Here is a 27,338-nt window from a genome sequence, read left to right as displayed (position 1 = left end):
TTCTAAGCCCATTTTAGAAACAAAGTCTGAATATTGCACCGTGTTAACTAGCCCATCTGATTTGGGAGATGAAGAGAAGCAGACACACTTAACCTGGATACCTTCCACTGTCAACACTCAGCATTAGTCCCATATATGCCATCTTCCAATTAAGAATCTCTGCTCCCAGGCAGTAACATCCTATGACCAACTATTCTCATATTACACAAACTCCCACATCCACCCCAATATCTATCTACACAGTCCTTCTCAAGGTTCCCCAGAATAGTTATAATAAACCAATAGGCATCTGTACTGTATTTATGTTCATCATATTGTGGCTTATATTCTAGACCACGTCAACTTGTAATGTAAATCAAAGCCTTCAGGAACTAATAGGTGACTAGGAATTAAAAGAAAAAAAGCACTGAGAACTTGGATCATGTACAAGGGGTAACCAACAAGATGTGGTCCTCATCTGTTTAGCATGAGCAGAAGTCCAAGAGTCTGGGGATGCAGACTATTAGACAACTGAGCTTCTTAGACAAAAATGCAGATGAATGTTCAGCACCTACCAGTTCCTGCTAATATAAAACAGCTATGGTCGTGAAGGAAATGCACTACCAACTTTATAAGTTTTGAAACAGAAGTTTCAAAAAAGGCGTCCCTCTTTCCAAAAAAGCTCTTACTTGACAACCAGAACTTCATCCAAGTAGAAGCCAACTTTTAAAGTGCAGAAATTGAGCTGAGGCAAACATTTCTATCAAACAAAATTTATTTGCATGTAAAACAAACATGTTATTTGAAGTACATCAAAAAACTAAAAATGGTCTATTCCTTCCCCACCTCCTCAGTCACCAGAAGCAGTATTTACACAATTGTTCACAAGAGTAAAGGACCTACCATGTACATGAAAAGAACCAATCTTAATCTCAGGTGAAGTACCTACACCTGAGATTAATAGGTTTGATTCTTTCCTATTTTCTGTTTTGTCTTTACAATACTGAAAGATGTAGGGTAATGTGAACAAATAAATGCACTTTTAGAAGTAAACATGAGAGATTTTAACACAGAAAAGGATTGTGTGATACTGGTATGTGTACTCCCAATTTTAATTGGTGGAACTATTCTTTGAATGGCTTATCTTTCTTCATTCCCTATGAAAAAAACATCACTGCTGGACAAAAAAAGGTATATTGTATTAAAAGTAGAACTTTATTAACATCCTGCTTGCATAAGGTAAAAAAAAAACAACCACACAATTTTGGAACCTGTTAGCATGGTAGACTTTAGACTTCCATGGAATTAATATGACTTAATCCAGTTTATGCACAGAGGGCTCATAGGCCACAATAAACCTAATATCTCCCCTCTTTCCCACATATAATTGGGTGTTCAGCACTTGTGGGAAATGGAAGGCTGGTACATCATCCTCATCCCTCATATGTGCCAGGGAAAGAGCCATTATGACTGATAAGGGAATCCATTCATGAGCAAATCCTGCACCTCTCATACACTGTGGATCAAGGCTCGTTTTTATTCTGAAGAACCTTTTTGTATAACTCAAAAACCTACTACTGGCCAAGGTGGATGTCCACTGAAAAACAGAAAGTCTCAATTGTTTAACTTTGGGACCCAAAGAATTACCCCTCTAAAAGATCTGGTAGAATTCATGGTTCAAGAGCCATTAACTCTTTTAATATTTTAGACACTGTCCATACCTAAGAATTGTATTACATTGCTCCTCACAGCCTTCATCTTCCAAATATTTCAAGAATTCCATTCCAATTACAGAGGATACCAGAACTATACTGTGCGTCCCATCATGAAAACACCACTCAAATGTTGCTGCTGGGATGCAGCAAGACGTCCAAAGCCTTAAACAATAAAAGCTTCTCATTTTGAGTTGCACACTGTTTCTCAGAACCCAGCTTCTTCCCTAAATGAAAAGAATACTGTAAAAACCATCATAATAAAGACAACTGCTGTGGCCTGAACATACACAGGATTACATTCTGTGATGTGGCTATCACAAAAAACCTATTGATCTATCAGAGACCTTGTACACACCCAAGTTGTCTGCAGTAAAATGAATTGTGTCATTTGCTCTGAATTTACGATCCGCAGTATCTTGGAAACTCAGGAAGCAGGTACACAAGTCAGGAAAACTCTGCAACATATGGTTGTGTGGGGGTACAGCTTCTCCATTAGAAGCCTCAATGCAACTTCTTCATTAGATAATCCTTGGTGGAGCAAACCTATGACATAAAAGCTGCTGAGAGTGGAAGCAGTTTGGGGTGTACAGTTAGCGATCATAAAGTCCTGCAACCGTTGCAAACCCAGCATGGGTGGTTGTATGCCAGGGATGGGGAAGCTGTGACACTCCAGAAGTTGTTGGATTCTGACTCCTATTAGTCACAGCTAGGAGGGCCAATGGTCATGCAAATGATGATGGGAGTTCTAGGTCCGGCAACATTTGGATGGCCACAGGTTCCCCATTATTGCTGTATGCTCTAGTATACCATGTGAAGTTCTGTGTGACCAGGTGCTACCCTATTCTCTTGAGCATCAGGGAATGTTCCATGTGAAGACGATACTAGAGAGAACAAGACATCAAGGTGAGGGTGATATGCATATAGTTCATGGCCTTCAATGGAACACAGCAAGGCAAATTCTAATGGCAAATCTTAATTCACTACAATACCATCTCTATCTGGTACTGTGTGGTTATGGAAAAATTCTAGAATGTTTCCCTTGTATCTAGGTGGGAGTTGAAGTGCACATTCACTAAGCATATATTCTGACCACTCGCACATTATAGGCTCCTTCTTAATAGGTCTGGAGCCCTGTATTACCTCACTGGCCTGTGAGCTGCTCCAGTATGCTGTTCCAGTAACTGCTGAAGTCATGTGAGAGGAGTCAAAGATGCAGCCACTTTACTCTGCCTAGGATTTGAGACAACTACCAAGGAAAGTAGCCGCACTGCTGATTCCTCCCATATGACCTCAAGGTTCCTACTTTTCTGGAGTGGTATGTAAAGGAGCCATGTTGCAGTGGATCTTATACCAAAGAGGAAACTGATTCTACACTCATGCCAACAAACCACACTTACAAAAGGGGAAAAGTGTCACTCCCACTTATTTTAACAGCATTCTCTCCTAGCTGGGTTTTCAACCTAATTCAAAATTAAAGAGGCTGAGAAGTCTAACAATCTACATTCACAGCACCAAACCCTCACTTTCTTCTTCCCCACTCAGTTGCCATCTTATACTACCCAGCGGTAACAGAGGAGACATGCATGGAAGCCAACCGTTTCCATGGAAGAAATCAATTTTATAATACAAAGATTAAGTGAAATGGCTGTAAAAGATGTAACACATCTATGTCAAATACTTCACCACCTGCATAAGGGCCCAACTGGTGCTATCCACTGAACAGTTCCATTTCAGATTTTATTCTTAATAGGAGATGGCACTCAGCACCTTGTGAACTAGGGGAGATACCAGGCACTGAACCAATTCCGTTAATTAATTTTTGGTGTAAATATCAGAGTATGAATAACAAAACCCAAACAAGCTTAAATCCTGAACACTAAAAATACGCTCCAGAATGGAAATGTTCCTAAAAAAGTGAAGTAAAAGAAATGAAATATCTGCCCAAGTTTCAATTCTATCTTGCAAGTCCACAGGCATGTAACTCTGGGACAAGTGACAGAACTACACCAAATAGCGTGGTGCATTGATTCTTTGTGGTAGAGACTCTGATTAGATGGAAGTATGCATGTGTAAGAGTCCATGTAAACTTCCAAGAGTTGAAGAATATTTTTTCTCTATGCTCCGTTTGTCAAGAACAGCCAAAGAAAAATGCTTGTTTTTACCTGAACCCACAAGGGTGTTGTTTGCACTCACAACTTTAAAAACATTTTTTAAAACAACACTATATGAAACATTTAGCCCCAGCCCACTCCCCACCTGCCAACCTTGGCTAAATATTCTCAATTTCTTATCAGGGCAACATCCATGAGATCCTCATCTTCGTCCCCAATCAAAAAATCAGGGCTAGGCCTGGATGGCCTTTCTGATGTAAGAATGGCACTGCTTGTCATAGACAAAGACTGTTCTGAAGAGATAGGAGATTTAGACCAGTTCTCCGTCTTAATGCTGTGAGTTTTCTTTTTGTCTCTCTCTTTGTCACGATCCCTATCCCGGTCTTTATCTTTTACTTTCTTCTTTTCTTTTTTGTGTTTCTTATGCTTTTCCAAGCTGTATTCTGGAAGTGGCCGAATTCCATCATCAGAGCTGGGGCTGTTCTGATAGGATTTCTCTGCTATGGATGATCCTGATTCACTCTCGCTGTCAATGTTTTGCGGGGTATATGCTGGAGACTTACTGTGACTGGGAGAACAGCGCTCATGCTTTGGAGTAGACCCACTTATTAGTGGTGATCCATAGCTTTTGGAAGATGTCATCTGAGGCCTTAAGCCATCCCCACCTCCTTCCCCAGGCTTCTGCAAGGTAACTTTGGCTTTAATGCTAGGAGAGCCACCGTCATGTTTGCTGATAATAATCTTGGCCACTCCAGTGCTTCCAACATTCTTTGAATCAGATGCCTTTTTGGAAGAGTCAGAGGAGCCTCCTGAAACAGAGACTTTGGATTTCTCCTTGTCACTCCTTTCCCGCTTCCCCTGCAATTCACCTCCAGAGAGGTTGTGTTTGGAGGACATGGAGTGACTTGAGGAACTGGAACTCTGGACCATCTGTCCATCCATTGAGTCTTCCCCACCAGGGCCACTGGTGACTACACCATGCTTGAGTTTGTCAATCACAGCTGTCAAAGATGGCTTTTTGTTCCGGCTTGGGGACTTGCCTTTTGAACTCCCGTGCTGATTCTGAGATGAAGACATGGAAGAGCTGCCAGATGAGAAGGAAGATGAAGATCCCGCTGAAGAATTTGAAGAAGGGGGTGGCTTCTGGGACATGGAACTGGAGGATCCCATCCCTGAAGAGGACTTCATGCTTGAACTTGATCCAGTCCCAGACATGTGTGAGCTTCCAGAACCGGAACTAATAGGGGACTTTGCTTTAGACGACGGGGGAGTACCTGGAACGGGTTTCATCGGAGAGGCCAGCTTGTCAGAACCGCCCGAGGGTCTAGAATGAGAAGGAGAAATGTTTGGTTTACTCATGGAAGGGTTCATAAGTGATGAAGGCTTCCCTTGAGGTTTGATCTTGGTACCTCCAGAGCCGCTGCTGAGGCCGTGTTTTGTGATGGGGGAGGACCCGGGCTTTCCCACTGATTGGGTGGAGCTTTTGGACTGACCTGATCCAGAGCCGCCTTGGCCCGAGTAGAGGCTGCTGCTCATCTTGGACCCAGAAGACCCATCCGACTTGCTGCTCTTTATTTTGCCCGAGGTCGATGAGGAAGACGAAGAGGACGAGGATGACGATGAGGAGGAGGAAGAGGAGGAGGAGGAATGACTGTGATGACTTTTGCTGCTCAAAGAGGAGACTGAGCCGCTGCTTGTGTACTGCCCATGGGAAGGTTTGCCAACAGTCACTGTTCCCTTGGGAATCTGGATGGTGATTTTGGGTATGGGAGGAGTGGCTACCCCAGGGGGTGTTTGAGACCTGCCTGAACTTCCAGGAGATTTCGAGCCGCCTGTGCTTGCTGGTGGGGTGAAAGGCCTGGTAGACGAACTATGAGAGGGAGATTTGCCTTCTGGCTCCACCTTCCTCCGCTTCTGGACCTTTTCTTTACTCTTCCCATCGCTGGATGGGGTGCGGCTGCGTTTTCCACCCTTGCCATCTAGCCCAGGGCCTGTTAAAGAACTCCCGGATCCATTACCCTCTTTGACCCGCTTCTGCGACTTTTCCTTCCCCAAATCTCCTGTGCTCAGTAAGGGGCTCTGGCTTCCACTATGATGCTCCATGACATCAGAGACCCCCAGAGCCTTGCTGGCAGCAGTGATAATACTAAAGTCGACTGTGTCCGCTTGGCTGCTTGCCTTGAACTTACTCTCCCCTCCATCTCCCCCCAGCACTTGCACGCCCAGAGTACTTATCGTTTGTGATGCAAAGCCCTTGAAGTCATCAGCGTCTCCACTCTGGCTGCTATCATCAAAGTACTCTTCTCCAAAACCGCTTTGGCTCTGGCTGTTCAGGAGGTCAGGGTTGAAATCAACTCCATCAGGGAAAAACTGATTTGAAGAGTCACTGTTTGGGCTCACAGTGGCATCAGCAATCAGGTCAGCTGGATCAGTGTAAGGGTTTTCACTGTTGTTAGACTGAAAGACATCAGGATCAAACAGGGCACTTTGGGAATGCCCTGAACTAGAGGAGTCTCTTACTGGTGTTCCAATAGGAGGGCAATCTTCACTGGTGCTTGGTAGCTTGGATGCTTCCTCTGCTATGTCAGAAAGGATATCTGTCACATCAGCACCAATGCTGTCTGAGCTGGAGAGCCGAACCATCCTCTGAATACTGGGCTGGGTATGAGGTATAGACTGTGGATACGTTGTTGGTGGAGTGCTGCACTGACTGGGAGCTGGTGTAATATGAGGGGTATCTAAAGTGTCAGTGGTCATATTGACATCAAAGATGGGATTCTGGGAGTCAACGTCCATGGAAAACAGCTCTCTCTGGAAGTCATCTTCAGTTTGATGCTTGGGTTTCTCCACCGTGACACGTGATTTTTTCTTCTTTTGCTTGTTGCCCCCTGGACCCATTTCCATCCTTGGGGAGCCAGAAGAGGAATTTTGCCTCTCAAGTGGGCTGTTTCCATAGAGCGTTGAGAAATCCTGAGCTGGGTTGTCCTTCAACAGGTTCATGAGCATGGGGTGGTTCTTGGTGTTGCTTGCCGGAGATGACACAGGGGGAGGGGTATGGTGTGGAGGCGTGGGACTGGAGCCAATAGTGGAGCCCACGTTGCCTGTGATTTGTAGCAAGCTTGTAAGGATGGGGTTCTGAGACACTTTACTGAAGTCTTCCCCGTGGCCCACTGAATCATGCCGTTCTTTTATACCCATGCTCATTGTGAACAAGGTGGAGATGGGTCCCCCGGGGAAAGTGTTGGTTGGGGTGGTGGTGCCACTCATTGGATTGTTGCCGGTGGTCATGCCATAACCTGGGCTGCTGGCAGGGGGCAGGTTCTTTTTCACCATGTCTTCAACTGTCTCAGCAATGAGGGACAAGGCTGGTGTGTCTGCTTGGATTGTTTCAGCCTTTCTCCGGATGGCTCTCATTGTCACAGGTATTGACATGCATCTATAAGGCAAGGTGGAGAAAAGGTGGTTTAGTGTCATCCTTGCCAGCAGTAAGTTCCCCCATGAAGCTAAAAGCTGTACTCATTATAAACAATTATGAGCAGTGTTAGGTACACCTCTACAGAGTGAGCCTGACTTCTGTACTACTCAGGCACACTATATACAGGAATATAAACTTTTACTCTTTTTTCTAGAAGTGAATTCTCCACCACAGCAACAAAGTAGCAATTGAGGAGTAAGGAAGCCCTACTCAATTCATTAAAGTTCTCATTAATAAATAGGTGAATGTACTCTTTTAAAAGAGAGTTCCTACTTTATCTTCTTATTCCATGAACATGACAAAATCAAAGCATGTTAAGGCTTTGCTGAACTGAAGAGCCTGTTCAAGTAAATATGGCCCAAGTAAATATGCCACATTTTGAAAATGGTAAACTGAAGAATTGGCCTTGTTACAGGAGGGATGGGGGACCTGCAGTCCTCCAGATGTTGTCGGACTACAACTCCTATCGGCTATGGGGGGTGGGTCTGATAGGAGTTGGGAAGTCCAACATCTGGTGGTCTATAGGTTACCCACCCCTGAATTACAAAGTAAAGTACAGGGCAGACAGATCTAGGCACTCCTTTCATACATGGCTATGCACTTTAATGAAACCCAAATTCTGAACTTCAAACAAATCATTTCTATTCACATCAAGATAAATTTTGGTTATTTTATTCATTTTACTCCTTTCTCTAAAGACTATAGAGATGGCTTGAAGGCCCAGAAGAGATAGAAAACATCATTCTTCAGATTCAGTTAACAGAAGACATAAATTCTACATGTATCATTTCAGCATACATGAAAGTGTGCACAACATACAGAGACCATCATGGGTGAAAAACACATGCCTATTTTCCAGGAGGTCACTGGGTAACCACAGCTAAATGCAAGCTGTAAAATATAAAGTGCATGCACTTTTCACAAATTGTGTACATGCTTTATATACTTCTTCCTACACAAAGTGTACGAAATTGCCTTATGTCACTGGTGCATGGACAAGCAGCTATCTCAAACTTCTGCTCCTGGAGGAAAGCTCTTTATCACCAGCAGTAAAAGCAACCCACAGAAGACAGGACTGAGCCTTTTCCTTTTGATAGACAGAAGGGAACCCAAATGCCTTTAATAATTAGAAATCAGCAGCTGACCTTAAATCCAACTCTAAGTTGCAGAGAGTTTTTAATACCAAAGCACACCATCCAAGACAGCATAGTGTGAGTTGATAGGTCAGGTCTGTCAAAGTGTGGGCACGAGAAATTTTGAGAAAACCACAGAAGGATGGACTTGCTGCAGTGCCACAAATCTCCATAAGGATTATTGGACATGAAAGGTAACAGAAGTTCTAGTTACCTCTTTCTAATTTATTTGCCATCTATTATATTTTGTTATAAATATATGTAGATAAATAGATAAAAGAAAGAGAAATGTAGAGATGGAAAGCAGGAGCTCCAAGTTAATTCTGGCCGAAAGGGAAGCTAGTGATTGCAGTGTGATGGAAGGCATGTGTCCCAAGCATTTAAAGCACCCCCCAAAAAAAAAATAGGGAAAGGAAAAGGTTCAGGATGACATTGCTTTAAGGATTAAGCCCAGAAACTTTCCTCCCTTGCCTGGGGTAGGCTCTCATTACTGAAATAAAACTGCTGTGGTGTAGACTTTTACTGCTGTCACCATTAGAGCAGAATATAAAAAGGATGGTAGGAAAATGTTACTGTAAAATTATTTTTCCCTTGGTAAAACTTTAATGTAAGTGACCTCTGAGTTACCAGGTTTATATTTAACCACTGTCTTCAAAGATCAGTTTTTATTCTGGCTTAAGTAGTATGACATACCTTTGAACAACTTTAGCAATGAAGTCATCTGTGCAGATGAGTGCATCAGAGAGCCCTTTATACAATTTGCAGTTCACATGTGTAGAATCTTGCACATCCATTACCACTGAAAGACACAGAGGAATCACAGGGAGGTCATTAAATCGAAAATGTGTCCATCTTCATTCAATGACTGTTTATACATACATTCCCCCCCCCCCTCTAAAAACCCTCCATCCAGCAACTTACCGCAAACTAGAGAGTCATTTACAGGATGCTGAAAGGATACACTGAAACAGGAATCTGACAGAGGGCAGACTTCAAACTGCAGGATGCCTGGGGAATCTGGAAAGACAAAAGAACTTGCTAGCAAAGACCATGAACTTAAAAAGTCGTGTTCACCCTATAGCTAAAATAAGGGAAAGAGAGAAAGATGTTCATACTTTTATTTGCAGCTCAACTAAGACATGGAAAAATAGGTCAGGAAACATTTGATGGTGCATGGGTTGTGTAACAGCTACTCTACTCTTTTCAAAGTTTATGTTTATTATGTTAGCTGCTTCAAGTTTACTCTGGAAGGAAGCATCTTCTATTAATTTTAATAAAATAAATATTAGTTTGGTGCATTGTGGGCTTTGCCTGCTAACTGCCATGTGAGCAGTTTGCTTTAGGGCCTGCTTTCTTTTGTTTTTTATACTCTTGCTTAGTTTCCTTACTAACTGAATGGAAATCCTGAACCTGAACTTACTGGCTATCTGGTTCATGCCTCCCTACACTATTCAGAATTTTGATATGGTCAATAAATGCAAGGGTTGAGAAGCAAGAACAGTACTAAGAGTACAAGTATTAACATACATAAATGGATAGAAAAACTGATCTTCCTAGGCAAGTGAAATAAATTGGAGGAAAAGCCAAAGGAGTCAGCTGCTGTAGTGATTCAAACCTAACAACATCTGGAGAAGACTGACAGATTATAGAGACCAGTATGTTTTTACAAATACTTCAGGCAATGTACCATGGTAGCACTGACCTTCTTTTAAGACTGTTCGCTTGACACAGCTGCCTATCAGAGTGTTGTAGGCCACCTGATGCCTGATCAAATTGAGGATGAGAGGAACCCGACTAGGATGGTGGAAAGCAATTTTGCCGAGCAGAGTTCCCTGAAGACTTCGTCCATCTGGCAAGGGGGCATCTTTGTTGAGGAAGTAGCAGTGCTGCTGTCCTGGCAAAGCCTGTTATGAAGGGGGCACACACAATCTCACATTTACTGCTTGGTAAAGTATGGATCGGTGCTACAAAATCATGCATAGCCAGGAGATGAAAACCAAACTACTGTTTTTGAAGAACAAAACTGCATTATTCATTTATACTTTATTCCACCCTTTCCCAAAAAGTCCTGCTAGTGGCAGTGGAAGGTGAGTAATGGCTCTAACAAAAGCAAATAGATACAACAAAAGCATTGTGTCCACATTAAAAGAGGTAGGAACCAGTGCTATGGTTTCCCAAATTTGGGTGTTTTGGGACTGCAATTCCCAGCAACCCTGACCATTGGTACTGCTAGCTAGGAATGATGGGAGTTGTAGTCCAAAAACAACTAGAGACCCAAGTTTGGGAAACTCCACTAGGTTGTATTTGCTCTCTTTGGGGCTCAATTATATGGCTTGCCTAGTTAATACTTAATCTTCTGGTACTGGGATTAAAATAAGATCTCATTATATACCATCTCATGCTATTTTTTTTCTAGACATCAGTGTAAGTTTAGCAACAGCAGCATAATTACTTTGTCTTTTGAAGAGCCAGTTGAAAGTATTATCAATACATAATGCCAAAAATTCTCTTTTGCAGATCACTAATCATATCATATGAGGTTCTTAGAACAGGAATTGCCTTCATTCCTTTCAGTCCAAGGTTCACTTTCTCTACTGCACTTCTCTCAATAATATTCTCTCTTAAAAGCAAACTTGAGTAGTGGAACATCTATCAGTTAGGAAGCAAAATGGGGCCATCAAAATGGCTTTGTATAGATCTCACAAGTGATCATTGGTCCAGCACACAGAGCAGGGCATACCCTAGATTTAGTCTTTTGCTCCAAGTGGAAAGGAAGGTGGTCTGGAAATAGGAGGGGTAGATTTCCCTCCCATTGGCATGGTCAGACTACTTCCTGTTGAGGTTTGGACTTGCAGTGACAACTCTCCCCTACAAGGGTGGAATGCCATTTAGGATAGTCTGTCCTCAGATGCTGATTGAATCAGATTCCTGACTGTTCTGGGTTTTCTCAATAAATAAGGCAGGAGATCCTGCTGAGGCCCTAGTCTATACAAGCAATTAAGAAAACAACTTTCCGTAATGGTTAGTTGATGGTCTTTGATTTTAAATTAGGTATTTTCATTATACACAGATATGGTTGTAAACAGCTTTGGTTTTTTATGAGATAGCAGGATGTAAATATGTTTCTAAATAAAATAACTGGGAAAATAAAAAAGTGTCCTGGAACCAGAGCCATGGGATTCCCTGTTCCAAGAAAGCTTGAGCCTTTAACAGAAGTGCTCCAGATAAGGGGTGGAAAAACACTGCACTATTTTGTAGCAAATCCCCTGTTAATGTGTACCAGGGGTCAGCAACCTTTTTCAGCCGTGGGCCGGTCCACCGTCCCTCAGACCATGTGGGGAGCCAGACTATATTTTTTGGGGGGGAGGGGGGAAATGAATGAATTCCTATGCCCCACAAATAACCCAGAGATGCATTTTAAATAAAAGCACACATTCTACTCATGTAAAAACACAGATTCCCGAACTGTCTACAGGCGATTGGGCAGCATCCGGCCCCCAGGCCTTAGGTTGCCTATCTCTGCTGTGTACTTTATGACCACTTTCCCCTGAAGCCTCAAGATAAAGAACAATGGTGGAACTCCACCATAATTTATACTGAAGGCATCATCTAAACCTACCACAAATTCTCTAACAATGTAAAGTATTCCAGTGAGAGAACATAATTTTCTATACAGTAGTCAGATAATATAGCCTGTCTAATCATGAAAAGCTATATATAGGATCCTGTATTAAAATTACTGATATTTATCTGAATGTGCACCTAGAATTTACCAACCTTCTCACATTCTGTGGGTGAAGGCAATTTATGAAATCCCCACTTATAACTTACCGCATAAAAACGCATATTATGATTCAGTGGTCCAGGGTCATCTTCCTTGGATAGCTCAAACTGTGTGATAAGCTCATATAAGGGGACATACGTTGGAGGGGTTTCAAACAATGGAATGCCTGAAAAAAGAAAAAAAAACTATAACCACCCACCCAGAGATTTGTTCTCTCATAAAATACAAGTATTAGCTGTTACCTACAACTTGTATTTGTACTAGAGGGGATCTCAATAATTTTCACTACAACTTGACATGAGAGATGCTTGTTGCAGTGTCAAATTTCTATAATCAGTTATCCAGAAACCACTTGTGTTTAATATATTCCAATGTGGATATTGAATGCTAGGAACTGTGAAATTCTTGACATGGAGCTAACATGAAAATCAGCGTGATCTTATGGAGTGCTGCACCTGGGAGAGATGGGTTCAAATACCTGAACACTAATAAATTACACTAGTAATCTTGAAGAAGCAGCAGCAGCAGCAGCAGCAGGATCTTAAACAAGTATATTAGTGAGATAGCCCTCCCATGATCTGTGTGAAGATGAATGAGAAAAGTAGTAGCATTAAAGGCAATCTAAAAGGCCTGAGAGTAATCCAACCTATGTGCCATGGAAGGCCACATACTGGTCCCTCCCCAATTAGGCAAATTACATGTTTTTCTGTATCTGCTTGCTCTGCGCCATTTGTTTGACTGAAAAATTAACGTCTCTAAGGATTTGGCTTGGATTTAAACAAACACAAAAAACTAGTAACAAAAACAGATTGAGAAGATTAGCTTTTAAGTGGTCAGTAGGGATATGGGAAAAAGGATGAAGACATCCATGTGCTCTCATTAATACAAGACTCTGGTTAGCATTACTCTGATTTCTTGCCTTTTCCCAATTGTATCATTTGGGTTAATCAGTTCCATGATTAACATTAGACACTTTGGTTTTTTTTAAAAAAAGAGGAAGACAGTCTGAAGCTGCAGGTACCGTATTTTTCGCTCTATAAGACGCACCAGACCACAAGACGCACCTAGTTTTTGGAGAAGGAAAACAAGAAAAAAAAATATTCTGAATCCCAGAAGCCAGAACAGCAAGAGGGATCACTGTGCAGCGAAAGCAGTGATCCCTCTTGCTCTCCTGGCTTCAGCGAAAGCAATGCGAAGCCTGCATTCGCTCCATAAGACGCACACACATTTCCCCTTACTTTTTAGGAGGGAAAAAGTGAGTCTTATAGAGCAAAAAATACGGTATATGGAAAACATGATCTAGGCTGCAGAAATGCTGAAGAACAGGGGAGCAAATATTCATATCAACCCAAAATTTAAAATGCTTTGACTGCTGCCCTCTAGGTGTCAGGTTATGGCACCAAATACATCACTGATGCTAGCAAAACTCTATCAACAGCTTATCTGAAGACATGACTGACCTGTGCAGTTCTGAAGTTTCTGAATGAAAGCCCGAGAAACTGGAATAGGCCTTGGGAACTTCAAGAAGAAGCAAGCTGGCAAATCAACACTATTGGCACTGGTGATTGAGGAGAAAGAAGGTGTCCTAAAGAATAAAAGATTACAATAGTATTACATCTGGGTTCATGCAAATAACTTTTTTTTTAACATTAGGAAGGATGTAAATACACTTTGTTCAGTTCTGAGTAACTAATTTATGCCGTTAGAAAACTAATATATGCATTGTCCATCTTGGATGACCGTATGGAATCATTCTAATTCATTATGGTAAAATAGAACCAACAAGTAACCAACAAATCGTGCCTGTTTCTTACCCTTTGTTGTCCACCGGATGAGATCCCATAATGAGAGGGGCAATTGGAAGTTTGTTCATTGTCAGTGTTCCCTCAATTGTAACACATATGTTCATACCCAGGTAGCGAGGAACTGAAAGTGGAGGCAAGTGTTAACTTTTCAAACAGCTGTATTAAATAAAAATAAAAATCCACTGCACAGCAACGGGTAATAAACTGGATGTTATGCATTGCTTATCAGCATTATGTACTAAAACCCTTTAAAGAATTGATCTGGAGGGCCATAGGTTTCCTACACCTGCTTTAAGGAATAAGTACTTTAAAAATTGAGGGAGTGCCTATTGTACTCCACTTCTCTAATTTGAAAGACCATCAGGTGTGGTGCAATCAGAATAAGAGGGAAGAAGAATGGGTGCAGTGACAGCAAGTTGGGCTAGACATGGAAAAAAACCACAAATTGGTTCAATTTGTCACTTGGCTGTTTACTATGGTATTTAGTCTTTGCAACAAGCTGCAAACTTCATGGTTGGGGGTTTAATGTACAAGGTCCACTGCAGGTCCAGTACTGATATTTAGGCTAGATAATTTCCAGGATACTCCATCATGCTCACAATCATTAACCAGAAAACCAGAGAGTACAAGCTTATGTTTCCTACTAATAACCATTGTCTCTTAAAAAAACAAAACACAAACCTACTACTACTACTACTACTACTACTACTACTACTACTGTAATCTGAACTCATTATTTAACTGCCTCACTGTTAATCAAGACATGCACATGCCAAGAAACTTGCCTGGAGTCTAGATAAATTAATCCACAGGAATGTTAATATGACTGTTTGTTGATAAACATCAGACAGTGTTGGAATATAAGAAGCTGTCGATACTCAACTGACTATAGAATATACTATTTCAATATACAAACATTGGGGGGGTATCTATACTCAGGAAAACACAAATAAACCTTAAACCAAAATAAAAGAAATCTGCTGCTTGGGGTTCAAAGAAAACCTTCAATATAATCCAAGGTGTGTTCAGAATGCACATTTGGAAGCAGAAAGCATGTCTAGAAACATACCGTTGTTCTCATTCAGAATAATAGGAGCTCCAGTACCTTCCTCAATCAAATCATAGGGTGAAACATAATACTTCAGATTCATCAGGTGACCTGAAAGAAGAAAGCTTGTTAATGGGAAAGGGAACACAATGGGGATGGGAAGGTCAGAAGTGATGCCTATGTGTTGATCTGGACATACAAGATTATGTCCACCTAGCATTCTATGTAATTAGGAAGGTCACAGCTCTTAGGACAAAGATCTATAAATTTTAGGGTTTGGGGGTTAATTTTTCATACTACCCACCACCTTCTATTCTCTTTCGCATAAAGTTCCATGTATTCCCAAATCTCATTCTCTTATCTGTGAAGCAGAAACCCATCACTATGATTTACAGATCTCACCAGCCCTGATCACTGGCTATGCTGGTTGGGACTTTTGGGAGTTGTAGACAAAACTCAGGACTGACAAGGCTGCTCTACCATAGAATAAATTCTGTCCAAACAGCTGGCCTTTTGCTTCAAATAATGTATTGGTGGAACAATTCAATAAACGTGGGAGACTAAAGGTCATCAACTACATTCCCTTTCCTCTCATGGCACTTAAAATGTGGCTCAGCCTTGAGAATATGCCACCTTCATATTATGACCTTCTTACAAGGAATTCAGGGTGGCATATGTAGCATTGTTTTATTCTTACAACAGTCCCATGAGAAAAATGGCCTGCCTAGTATCACCAAGCAACTTCATAGTAGGGTAGGGATTCCAACACCCGGAATTAACAGAGAAACCACAGTCATATACTGGCTATGAGCAAAAAAAAACCCCCAACAACCCAGTAAATTACGATGTGGGTCATGTTTGGTAATTTACCAAACATATATTCAGAAGCTCTGAAGGTTCTTGGTCCTGCTGATGGCTATATCCGGGGTTGGGAAAGAATTTTCCTTGAAGTCACTTTGGCTGCAGATTCTGAGAATATTTTGTCTTTTCTGTTAAGAGGTGGATCACTTGCATTTATGGAGCTCTTTGCTTTACTAGATAGCAGTCTTCCAATATGCATCTTTTCTCTGCTTATGGCATACTGGATAGGCTGAGCTCCATAAGGGGCTAATATGCGGATGGGTATTTCAACTCTTTAACAAAAGAAATAGCATTGCACCATTTCACAAGTCATATTTAAACGTGGAAAATGAGCAGTATTGTAAAATGGACCCCTCTTCTGTCACAATATACAGTCGCCTACCTCCACTCCTTGGGGTGAGATAGCCAACACTGCCATGCAGAATCTTGTCCAAAGGGCTTGCATTGGTGGCTTGCCTACAAGCAGACAGAATCAAAGACATATGATAAGCTGGTGCAGAATTAAGACCCCAGACTGCCACAGTATAAATCTTTTGGATTATTATCTTAGACTGAATTTGTAACATGCCCAAACTGAAATTTTAGGCTTGCAGCACTAAGATTAAAAAGAGGAACCCATTTTTCCTTCTGAAACTATTTTCCCCTTTTTACTACCAAGATGATAGGCAGTGTAGGTCACAGGACAGACAGCTGGTCTTGGATATGGGAGCCTGGAAATCCAGTACCACCTCCTCATTGGACTTTAGCAGTCAGTCTTTCAACCCCAGTTCCTCAAAGACCAAAGGTAGTTGTTGGGTTTGTTTGTTTGTTTGTTTATCTTTCAGTTTTAAGACTCTGGATTCCATAATGCTACCTTTGGAAACTTAAATAGCAATTCAAATTTAAGAAATGTAATATCCAAACTTCTTTATTAATAAGCATCTATTTCTATAGACTGCTTTAGGGTACAGTGAGTTTGGCTGTGTTTGTTGCATTCATCTTCATGTGAGCCCTTGAAACTTAATCATAATCTGCCATATTTACAGAGGGTGGAACGGAGGCTAAGGTTGTGGCTTATCCGGGGAATAGCTAGCGGATCTGTGATTCAAGTAAGATTTGAACTCAGTTCCTTCCAAGTTCAATGTTCTACTTCCTGAACAGTATTGCTGCTTAGGACATTGTCAGGGAACTGACATCGGAGCTAGAGGCGGAGGGAAGGCTCTCAAATGATGCTGGAGAAGGGCCCAGCAGGGAGAGAGGCAGCTCCGCAGATGGGGAAGCAAATCAGCGCAACACCAGGGATACAGAGGAGCTGATGGGGGAATTGGCGAGAGGGCTCCAGGACTCTTCACCGGACACCAGCGGGGAGAGCACGGGTCCTCCGCTACCCACGCCCACCCTGCGCAGAAGACTTCCGCGCAGAGAGAGTAGGAGGAGACTGGGTGTCAAACAACTTTCATGTTGGAAAAGATTTAAGAAACGCCCACTGATGGATTCTGCTAGCGACTGAGGCAGCCACGAAGTGAAGGGCTGCCCAGACTGAAAGGTTTAGCAAGGCAACAAAGCCTGGAGAGGCGGCAACTTACGCACGAGCAACCCATACACATTACAGACATCAACAGGTAAATGCTGGGTTCATTCAGTAAGGCAAACTTCTCTTACCAGTACATCCCTGCCATCTTTGAAAGATCAAGCTCCAGGGACTGAAGAGCCAAGTACATTTTAGTTTTCAGTTTGCTAACGAGAAAAAATAAAATATTATTTTAAAATTGGTACAGAAAAAAAGACAAAAAGATGCTTAGATGTGGCAACCCTATACACATTAACCTGGGAGTAGGTCTCTTTGAACTCACTGGGACTTCCTTCCAGTATACATGTATAGAACTGCACTGTGAGCCAACCAGAGCACTGTCCAACCAGTAGTAGCCTTCCATGGAAGGGCTCTCAACCGTTATCATCCAAGATCACAGACATGCCAAGGACTTAAGCTTCAGACTTTTTACAGCTTATGTAGTTATTTCAGTTGAACACCAGAATCTGGAAACCACAGGAAGGGAGACTGCTCTCGCACTCTGCTTGTGGGCTTCCCAAAGGCATCCGGTTGGCCACTGTGAGAACAATATGCTGAACTAGATGGGTCATGAAGTTCTTACATTCTTAGCTTTCCTAAAAAAAATCCCTTTTTGACAAAATGAAGACAATATTCTAAGACTGGCCATATTTCTAAAATTTCCAGTGTACACAAAGGATCCAATCTTGGCTGCACAACTCCTCTTTTAAAAAAGATGCAGATTTTAGCCCCTTTTTTGTTCTTTCTAGCGTCAGAAATACTGAAGTTCTACCTTAGCTTCCTTTCTTGAAGTTGGGAGAGATAATCAAGAGTGGTAATGCAGGAAAGGGATGGGGGTGGCACATAAAGTAAGGAGAAAAGGAGCAGGTAGACATATAATTGGGCAGGGTTTCAACCACTATATGCAATGCTCTAACAAATATGTGACTGCAGGTGTTGCCGCATCACAGAAATTATGACTAGTGGAATGCTTACTTGTCACCAGGCAGTTTATACAGATTGACAAGACCCTTCAGGTGCTTAGAAAATTCTTCAAAATTTCTCTCTCTGGGAAAGAAAAACATATCAATTTTAGAGAATCTGGAAGAATCATACATGCCAGAGATATCTACAGTTAGACTCACCTAAGAGAGTTGGCAAAAGGAGTCAATTTCAACATTTTAGCTCCAAAAGCACACCCTACTACAGCACTCCTCCAGTAAATTCCAAGATGCATAATACAATTCATAGGAAAAATAGATAGGCAGCCCCCCCAATACTGGAGGGTTGCAAGTACTGAAGCTTCCATTTCAGTATCCTTACTTTGAAATGTTATGGCCCAAGCTGCCTGCCTATGGTGCTGTGCCCTCTCAAGCTGTATGTGGGTTTCAGTGCTCTTTTGCTGGCTACTTGTCCTCCTGGGCCTTCTCAAAACTCTCTGAAAGGACTTTTTCCCTATGTGACTCTCATAGCCCTGAAACCACTATTCTGAAGAAGAATTTCTAAGAGAGAAATCTTTAGAACAAAACAAATTATTGTAAGGCCTAGGTGGTTGCCAACAACCCTATTCTCCTGATAGAAGAGAAATATGACAAGTTCACCAGTGCAGTGCCTGATGATGTCAATGTGCCTGCCAGTATCTATGGCATCTGCCAAAGGTCTCAGAAAATACCCCTTCAAAAAGTCACAATGCATGAGAAACTATTTGCTCTCCCCCCTCCGTTCCTATTTGCACTGGCTTGGCCTCTCCTAAACACGCACCCAGCAGCCATTTTGTGCTATACTATGCTCCTTCGGTAGCCATTTTATAACTAACATTCACAGTGCTTTCTTAAAATTCCAAATGTGCTCACTGGCTGAAAAATGTTGGTGATCCCTATGTACAGAGTGACAACACTCCTAACTTCTTATTAAAGACTCAACCCTGCCTTCTCCCCAGTGGATGAGAACAGTCTTCATATAATTCCAAAGAGGAAGTAAAGACCTTCTGCTGAAATCTATGTTTTTAAAAACCCCAAATGTGCAAGTTACAATGACTTATCCAATGCATTTCAAAGACCTTCATGGATAAATAGGGACCTTTCAAACATGAGCTTGAAGCTGCTTTACAATTCTGTTTGGAGGGCAAGACAAGCAACTATTTGACAATTTGGTGGTAACAGCAAACTATGGTTTGTACTAGGGAAGTAACTCAATGAAATGGAGAGCCCACGGGGAGGATGGAGGGCCTTATCATAAGGCCCATTTATACAACACCAAACTCAACTTGGTGTTGTTTGAATCAGCTCAGTAAATACAGAATATATATTGGGTCTATGTTGCACCAGTGTCAACATACTCTTCACATGTTGTGAGAGAGATTTGGGTCAGCTGTACAAGTCATAGCTAATTAGCCACCAAAGGCAGGAGCAACATACTACATCCTAAGGAAAACTGCATGCTTAAAAGGCTCATTTTGGCAGGGTGGTGCTTTATAACAGGAAAAAGAGAAGGGAAAAGAAACCTGATTACGGTGCCCCTAAAAATTCCATATTGCTTGGACATTGGACTTTTTTTTAAAAAAGCAAGTCAATAAACATTCTGTTTCATGGTCTCTGATACGGGCTATTTATGCTGCTTTTTAAAAGGGTCAGAAACTGAAAACTGGATGAATATCCTCAGTTCATATGCACCCACTGTTTGTTGTTAAATCTAAGCGACACTGCTGCCCCACCCAGTACTTCAATTCTTGTTCATTCCAAAATCTTCCCCTCACCCTACACAATTCCTGAAAAGCACTATGGTTGAGAAAAGATCTGTACTCTATGTTCTAAAATAGCCAATATGGTGGATGAGTAAGCCACAATAAATCCAGAACGCTGTATATAATAAATTGTACAAGAGACATTATAGGGAATGGAGAAATGGTTGTAGCCATACAACAGAACTGCACAGGGAGAAGGTATGTAGCCAATAATGAAAGAGACTTAGTACTCACCTTAGATGCTGCACCAGCTCTGGGCAACTCTAGAAGGGAAAATAAAAATGTGTGCCACAACTTCATTTGAAACTGTTGCAGTTATTCAGCACAATGGAGCTGGCTTAAATTGTACATGACTATAGGGAATGTCAGCTTCATGTGAGTACAAAACCCTAAAAACTTTCCTAAACAGTCCTACAGAATGTTTGGACAATGCAGAAGGCAGGTCAGAGATGTCCAGTGTTTCAAACACTGGGTGATAAGTAAGGATGATTAGAAATGACTGCAAGCATTTTGAAGGATGAGACTATAAAGTTAAAAAATGATCTCAAATTCTTACACTGCTCTGACAAAGAACAAAAAATAAGTTTGGGGAGGGGGAGAGACTTACAAATGGTACTAACTTGGTTAGCAAGCTATTTGTACCACACTAGTAATAGGGCAAAGGGAGCTTTGACTTCTCTCCCTACTACTGAGGGATCCAACATTTTATTAAAGGCTGGGAAATGATAGCTTCGGTTTTGAAAGAGTAGGCAGAATGTGAAAATGTGACAGCTTGTGACTTTTTTTACAAGGGACTGGCTAAGAGGACTTAAAGGGAATTGGGCTGAATAGATCACTTTCCTTCTGGAGAAGTGTAAAACTAAATGCAGGAGTAGAGATATCTGGATTTTAGGAAGCTGTTAAGCTCTGGGTTGATACATACTGTAGCCTGCCCTGTGCTCTCAGAACATAGTGGGTTGTAAAAAGATGTTTCTACGTACCACAGGGTTTTCTCCATGATGGGCCACCTTAACATCGCACAGCTGTCCTGTAGGATCCAAATGGACTTCCACATAGAACATGTCTGAAGTTATGTAACATTCAGTGCCATTTGCACTAAGATGAGATCCAAGACTAACACACAAGGAGAGAAAAGGTATTCAGTCATGAAAAGCTTTATCAAATACCAATCAATAGCACATCAATTAATCTGTTTGGCTGGAGGCATCTATCCTGATCTCCCCTGGAGGCTCAAGATTGATAATAATGGGCTGCATACAGGTTAGCTGCACTGAATTTATACTGAACCTGCAATCTCAACCTCTCTTTCAGGAAGTAAGTCACAGTGACTTCAATAGTTCTAAACAGCCATAGCTAGGATTGTACTGTAAGTCTTGATTAACTTGTCCTTTGAATTCCAATGAGAAATAAGTGCAACAACCAATCTTGATTCTAGTCCAATGTGTAGGGTACATACTTCTTACTTTTCTCTTTCTACATAACCACCATGTGATTGTTATTTGGCAACATTCCTTTTTTTGAATTTTTTATTTCAAAACCAAAAAATGGCAACATTCCTTTCCACCCATCCAGGGCAGAGATGGAACTAAACTAAAATCTAAGTCGAAGTAAATCAAACATTTGACTTGCTGGACCTCACTGTAACAAAAACTTTGGCTTCTACATTCTTAAGCGTGTAGTATAAACAATGAATTAAAAACAAAAAATGTAGTTGGTTGTAGTCTCAATTAGCTCTTTAGACAAAAAGGATTAATCTTACTCATTGGCAGGGAACCTATGGCCCTCCAGATATTGCTGGACTAAAATTCCAAACAGTCCCAGCCAGTGTGGCCAATCGTCAGGGATCATGGGAGTTACTCACCCATTTTGTCTTGCAATAGACTCTAAGCGATCTGTCATGGCAGGTAGTGATGTCACTAGGAGGAAGATGAGCTTGTTTAAAGCCAAATACATAAGCAAATTTATTAAAGTCCCAATAGGTGATATCCAACCAAGCCATACTCAGACCCACTGAAATCAATGGACAGTTGATCTGAACTGAAAGGGGGTGGCAGACATACAGGTTTATCTTTCCATCTGCTGGGCAGCTGGAGCTTTAGCTGCCTGAGAAAGCCAGCTCACCTTCTCAGCCCCTTATCAACTATGAGGTAGAGGCAATGGCCAAGGCACTTCTATTTGTCACTGAACTTGTGCCACATTCCAAAGATGCAGCCCAAAGACAAGACCCTGCCTCTTGGTCAGCAATCCTACAATTGTAGACCCTTACTCCACAACTTGTGGAAATAAGAGTAAAAAATTGATCCTGAACTGCCCTCAGATGTGTACATAAGAGGCAACTGCTGTGTCTGTACTAATTTAATTAGTTACTTGATTAATTAAACTTGATGTCAGAAAGTGACAGAATTGCCACCTCACAGCAGTGGCGGTTTTAAAAGGGGGATAACCAGGATATTGAACTATGCAGATTCAACACACAGTCATCTGAGTGGGAACTTTGGTCTCACAGGAGCCTTTCGCTTACCCAGTTTTCCCATTGAAAAAAAAAGAGAGAATAACTATGGTACAGGCTGCAAGTTTTGGTAACCGGCCTGAACAGGAACATAAACAATCTTTCTTCTTCAACCAGACACCAAGAGGTTAGGAGTGTGTAATATAACATGTGACTATACAAACAGTGATAATTGATTCAATGAGTCTATTGAACATGAGCATTATACATGCCCAGTATGCAGCTTACCCATTACAGCAACACAGAGCCCAAGAATGCAGTTATAAACATACAAGGCCATAAGTTCCACTAAATACAGTAGGACTTCTGAGTAAGCATGCAAAGGGCTGTCCAATAACCCTGAGGGTATCATAGTAATTCTTTGCACCCATCTAGTACAAACCATATAAACACCTTTATTATCCTAATGTCAATTCCTCCTAGTCTTTTTTTTAAAAAACCACAGACACTTATTTATGTTTCAGAAGCATCTACCAACCTTTTAATGCCTTCTGCAAAGTTTCTAAGCAGCTGACAAGATTCTGGTGACCAACAGAGTTCATTACAACTCGCTTTTCCTGTGTTCAAAGGTGATGGAGAGAAAAAAATAGAGAAAGTGTTCATGTACATTCAGCAATACTGTGAAAAGAAAGCTATAACTAAAGCATTGGCACATTCAACTGTATTCCTGAAGGCTTCCACTTTGTTTGTTCTGAAAAAATCAGCTCCTATGGGCGCTGTAAATAAAAAAACCCTCCACAGATGCTGGCCTTGTGCATTATAAAGCTAGACCATTGTATGAGTCACACCAACTCAAACCAATGACAGCTTACAATTGTTCTACTAAATAACAGCAAATAAAAATAATTATTATTCAAAAGCTAGATTGTTTTGACTAATACTTTCTGTGTTCTAAGAGTTACTGGGTTTTTGATAAAAGAATCAGCAAAGACAGTTTCTTTGCAATTGTGGTCCATCACTGCCAATCTTCCCATATAGTGCATAGTTGCAGAGGAATGCTAGGAACCTTCATCTAGGGAGTATTCGCAACTGATATGGAACAGCAGCAAAGACAGTGCTACCAGAATGGAGAGCATGTCATAGAATTCAACCCAGAATCTTCTGTAACTGCTGGGATTCTGTGAAAGATGCACACATTCTGTGAAAGATATCGTGGCAATTTACTGTTGACAGTGCCCTCTCTAAGTAGACAATCTTGACAATCACTGTTTTATGAAAATGTGCAAGGAGATTTTATCAAGTACTCCCATCCAAAATATGCTAAACTCTTACCATAACTTGCCGGACAAGCTTCATTGTTTCTGTCCAAGGTCTACTGTTAGGGTTAAACTTGACATGAAGCCTTTCTAGAAGGGAACTCATCTTATTCAGTTTCTCCGTTTCTATAAGAGAAATTGCAAGTCAGTGAAGCATACGATATATTTGAATTTCAGTCCAGAGATGCAGGTTCACCTTCAATTTCCCTGCATAACCCCCAGAGAACATTAACTTGAGCTATGTGACCGTGAATAGACTAAAGTACCTTGCAGAATGGGACCATGGTACATGCAATCCAGAATTATTTACAATACGTACCATCAACATTAGGTAACCAATGGCAGGTACTGATCTATGTTCTCCATATTTCTTACATACAGGTGTAGAAGAGATCAATACTGTCATAAGTAAAATATCAAGCTCAGGACGCAATAAGAGGGCTTAATCCTACAGTGAACACAGCTAAAAGGGGCCTGCTTCATATTATTCAACCTCAGAACTTTATTTAAAATCCTATGTTAACAATGGAACGGCAAAATCAAATGGAGGAGTTCAAGATGTTGTTTTAAAGGCAAATATAGCTCAGTGGGTTTACAAACAGAAACCCTAAAGTTTAATATTTTGTTTCCAGTTAAAGGACCTCAGGTTGATTCTTTTGTATCTACTGGAGCTGATATATTTACTATTAATGCTCTCTGTGAACGTGTGATTCTTAAGTGATGCATCCCTTTCTGAGACATTTATAAGAAGGCAGGTTAAACAGGCATTGTTTTCAGCTATCCTACTGGCAAGCTAACAATGCTGTAACATCTAAAATGCACCCTGCTGCCACTTTTAACATAGGAGGCTTCGCAAGGGAGCAATTACTTCAATATTTTTAAACCTCAGAAAGCAAGTTAGGAAGAATCATAAATAACGAACAAAAGATTTGTAAAGAAAACCGTAGCAAGAATATTTACTTTCCTTTTTTCAATGGAAAGTTAAGTAACCTTTAACACAAAGCCGTAAATAGCAACTCCCCTGACTGCCCGTGGTGAAGTAAGAACTACCTCCAGGTAACAAGGCGGGAAAGCTGTAAACCCACAAATGACTAAGAGGTGCATGTTGGCAGGCAGCCTAGATTTTTTTTTTTAAAAGTGATTTCTTTTTGGATGTTGCTATTTTTCTGACAAGTTTCAGAAATGCAGAAGGCATCAACACCTCTAAAACCATCTCCATTTAATTATGGGTATTATGTATGTCATATACAGGGCTGGAAAAGTTTCAAATTCTTAGGCAGTTGCTGAGTGACAAGTGGAGACAGCATATTTCTAGGTAGTAACACAACTGCATTTTTTTCTTTCCTTGACATTTCTACCAAGATATCTATCTCCAATTCAGGATGATCATCTTATATTGTCATATACTCAGCATATTGGTCCATCTAGGCCACTACTGTCTACTAATGGGCAGCTAAGCCTCATGCTATTTATTGGTCAGACAAAGGTCTTTCAAACCACTGCTGATGGTCTTCTAACTGGATATACCAGAGATTGAATCTGAGATTTTATGCACACAAAGCAAGTACTTTATTACTCAGCTATGGTCAACCCTCACCAGAAACCTTAAAAACCTACTCTTCACTATGAGTTTTGAAAAGCAATAGATCACTCCCTCTAGCATGTCCTCCATACACATCCCTGTGTCTTCTAGCTAGTCACTGCTTGCAGACAAAAGGCTTGAAAGAACCTTTGATTTAACTCAACATGGTGGATAGGTAAAGGTAAAGGTACCCCTGCCCGAACGGGCCAGTCTTGACAGACTCTGGGGTTTGTGCGCCCATCTCACATCTATTGGCCGGGGGCCAGCGCTGTCCGGAGACACTTCCGGGTCACGTGGCCAGCGTGACAAAGCTGCATCTGGCGAGCCAGCGCAGCACACGGAACGCCGTTTACCTTCCCGCTGGTAAGCGGTACCTATTTATCTACTTGCACCCGGGGGTGCTTTCGAACTGCTAGGTTGGCAGGCGCTGGGACCGAGCAGCGGGAGCGCACCCCGCCGCGGGGATTCGAACCGCCGACCTTTCGATCGGCAAGCCCTAGGCGCTGAGGCTTTAGCCCACAGCGCATATGCTAAAGAAACATCCAGCTCATTTCTGAGGTTCAAGTCCATGAAAGTCCCTTTCTCCTTCTACAAAGCCCATCTATTGCATGATGGGAGGACTGCAAAAGCTACAGTCCTGAACATGTACTATAAGTCGGGCCAACTGAACATAGTGAGGTTTACTGCAAAGTAAGCACAGTATAGGATTCAGCAGTAAATTCCACACCCGCTTCTGAGTTTTGGGCGTTCCACCAAGCCCCTTTCCACCTGCAGGGTGGGGAGTCTGCTGGCTTCCAGATGTCGTTTGATCCCAGCTCTCATCAGCCCCTAGCCACCATAGCCAATGGTCAGTTATGATGGGAGCTGGGGCACAGCACCATCTTGAGGCCCATAGGTTCCTCACACCCGCCTTAAAAGCAAGCAGCAGAGAGAGATGGAGCACGTTTAAATAAAGAAAGCCAAGCTTGTTTCCCGCCCCCCACTGAAGAAGCATTCAACTGTTGCATGCTTTGCAGATACTACCATAGGAGCAGACTCCTAGCCCCCCCCCGCCCCAAGTTCACAGGCATCGGCATTCAAATGGCGTGCATGTGCTGGATCTTGTGATTGATTGCGTTTCACCCTCACCCCCATATTTTATAGTAATAATAATAATTTTATTCAAGTCGACACCCCTGGATGCTACATTTAAAAAAGGGGGGGGGGCTTTTTGAAAACTCCAATCTGCACATAACTCCCGGAGAGGAATTCACAAATGAGGTCCGACGTCTTCCCGGAAGCGCTTTCCTCCCGTCCATGGAAAGAAAGGGAGGCGACTCATGAACCTGCCCCCCCCCCGTAGCTCTCTTTGAACGAGCAGTGAGGCCCTTCTGACCTCTTCGCCAGAGAACTTCCGATGCTGTTCCGCAGCTGAAAGCATTAGGCGGCGGTGGCGGGCGAACCTTAATGAAATCTAGAAACCGCCGCTCGGACTCCCTCCCCCCCTTGCTCTAAGGGGCCTGGTCTTCCTATGAAACTCGAGCACCTTCACACGCAGCATTTACCAAAGGAAAGCGAGAGATCTTGACCCCCCCGTCACTCACCCTCGGCGCCCCCTTGGGCCGCCTTCATCCCTCAGGAGCGTGGTGGAGCGGGAGAGGGGCCAGGTGCCCCCCTCCGCTCTCCCTCATGTGGAGGTGGGGGGGAGAGGGCCTCTCCCGCTCCGAGGAGGAGGCGGCGAGGCCGAGGCGAGAGCAGCAGTTGGCCTGAGATGCTACCCCGCAACAACCGCCATCCTGCCGCCGGCCGCGCGAGACCAAGTCGCGCTTC

The 27,338-nt window shown here is 42.1% G+C and overlaps 1 protein-coding gene across 1 annotated transcript; it reads right to left on the bottom strand.

Annotated features, from left to right (window-relative positions):
- Positions 1 to 736: 736 nt before the first annotated feature.
- On the bottom strand, positions 737 to 27,338 carry MED1 (mediator complex subunit 1). The gene is made up of 17 exons (XM_081168637.1): positions 27,113 to 27,338; positions 23,964 to 24,073; positions 23,170 to 23,248; positions 22,044 to 22,098; positions 21,163 to 21,295; positions 20,417 to 20,445; positions 18,436 to 18,507; positions 17,553 to 17,627; positions 16,294 to 16,367; positions 15,072 to 15,161; positions 14,012 to 14,123; positions 13,658 to 13,782; positions 12,245 to 12,363; positions 10,116 to 10,317; positions 9,335 to 9,430; positions 9,107 to 9,212; positions 737 to 7,241 (listed from the first exon to the last, which is right to left on the bottom strand). The coding sequence occupies exons 1-17, from the start codon at positions 27,138 to 27,140 to the stop codon at positions 3,974 to 3,976; spliced, it is 4,773 nt and encodes a 1,590-aa protein (XP_081024763.1). The 5' UTR covers positions 27,141 to 27,338; the 3' UTR covers positions 737 to 3,973.

The sequence above is a fragment of the Podarcis bocagei genome (assembly GCF_964188305.1).
Source record: "Podarcis bocagei genome assembly, chromosome: 13".
In the NCBI taxonomy this organism is placed as follows: domain Eukaryota; kingdom Metazoa; phylum Chordata; class Lepidosauria; order Squamata; family Lacertidae; genus Podarcis; species Podarcis bocagei.
The sequence above is the reverse complement of the archived record's forward strand: the minus strand, read 5'-3'. Positions and strand labels throughout refer to the sequence as shown.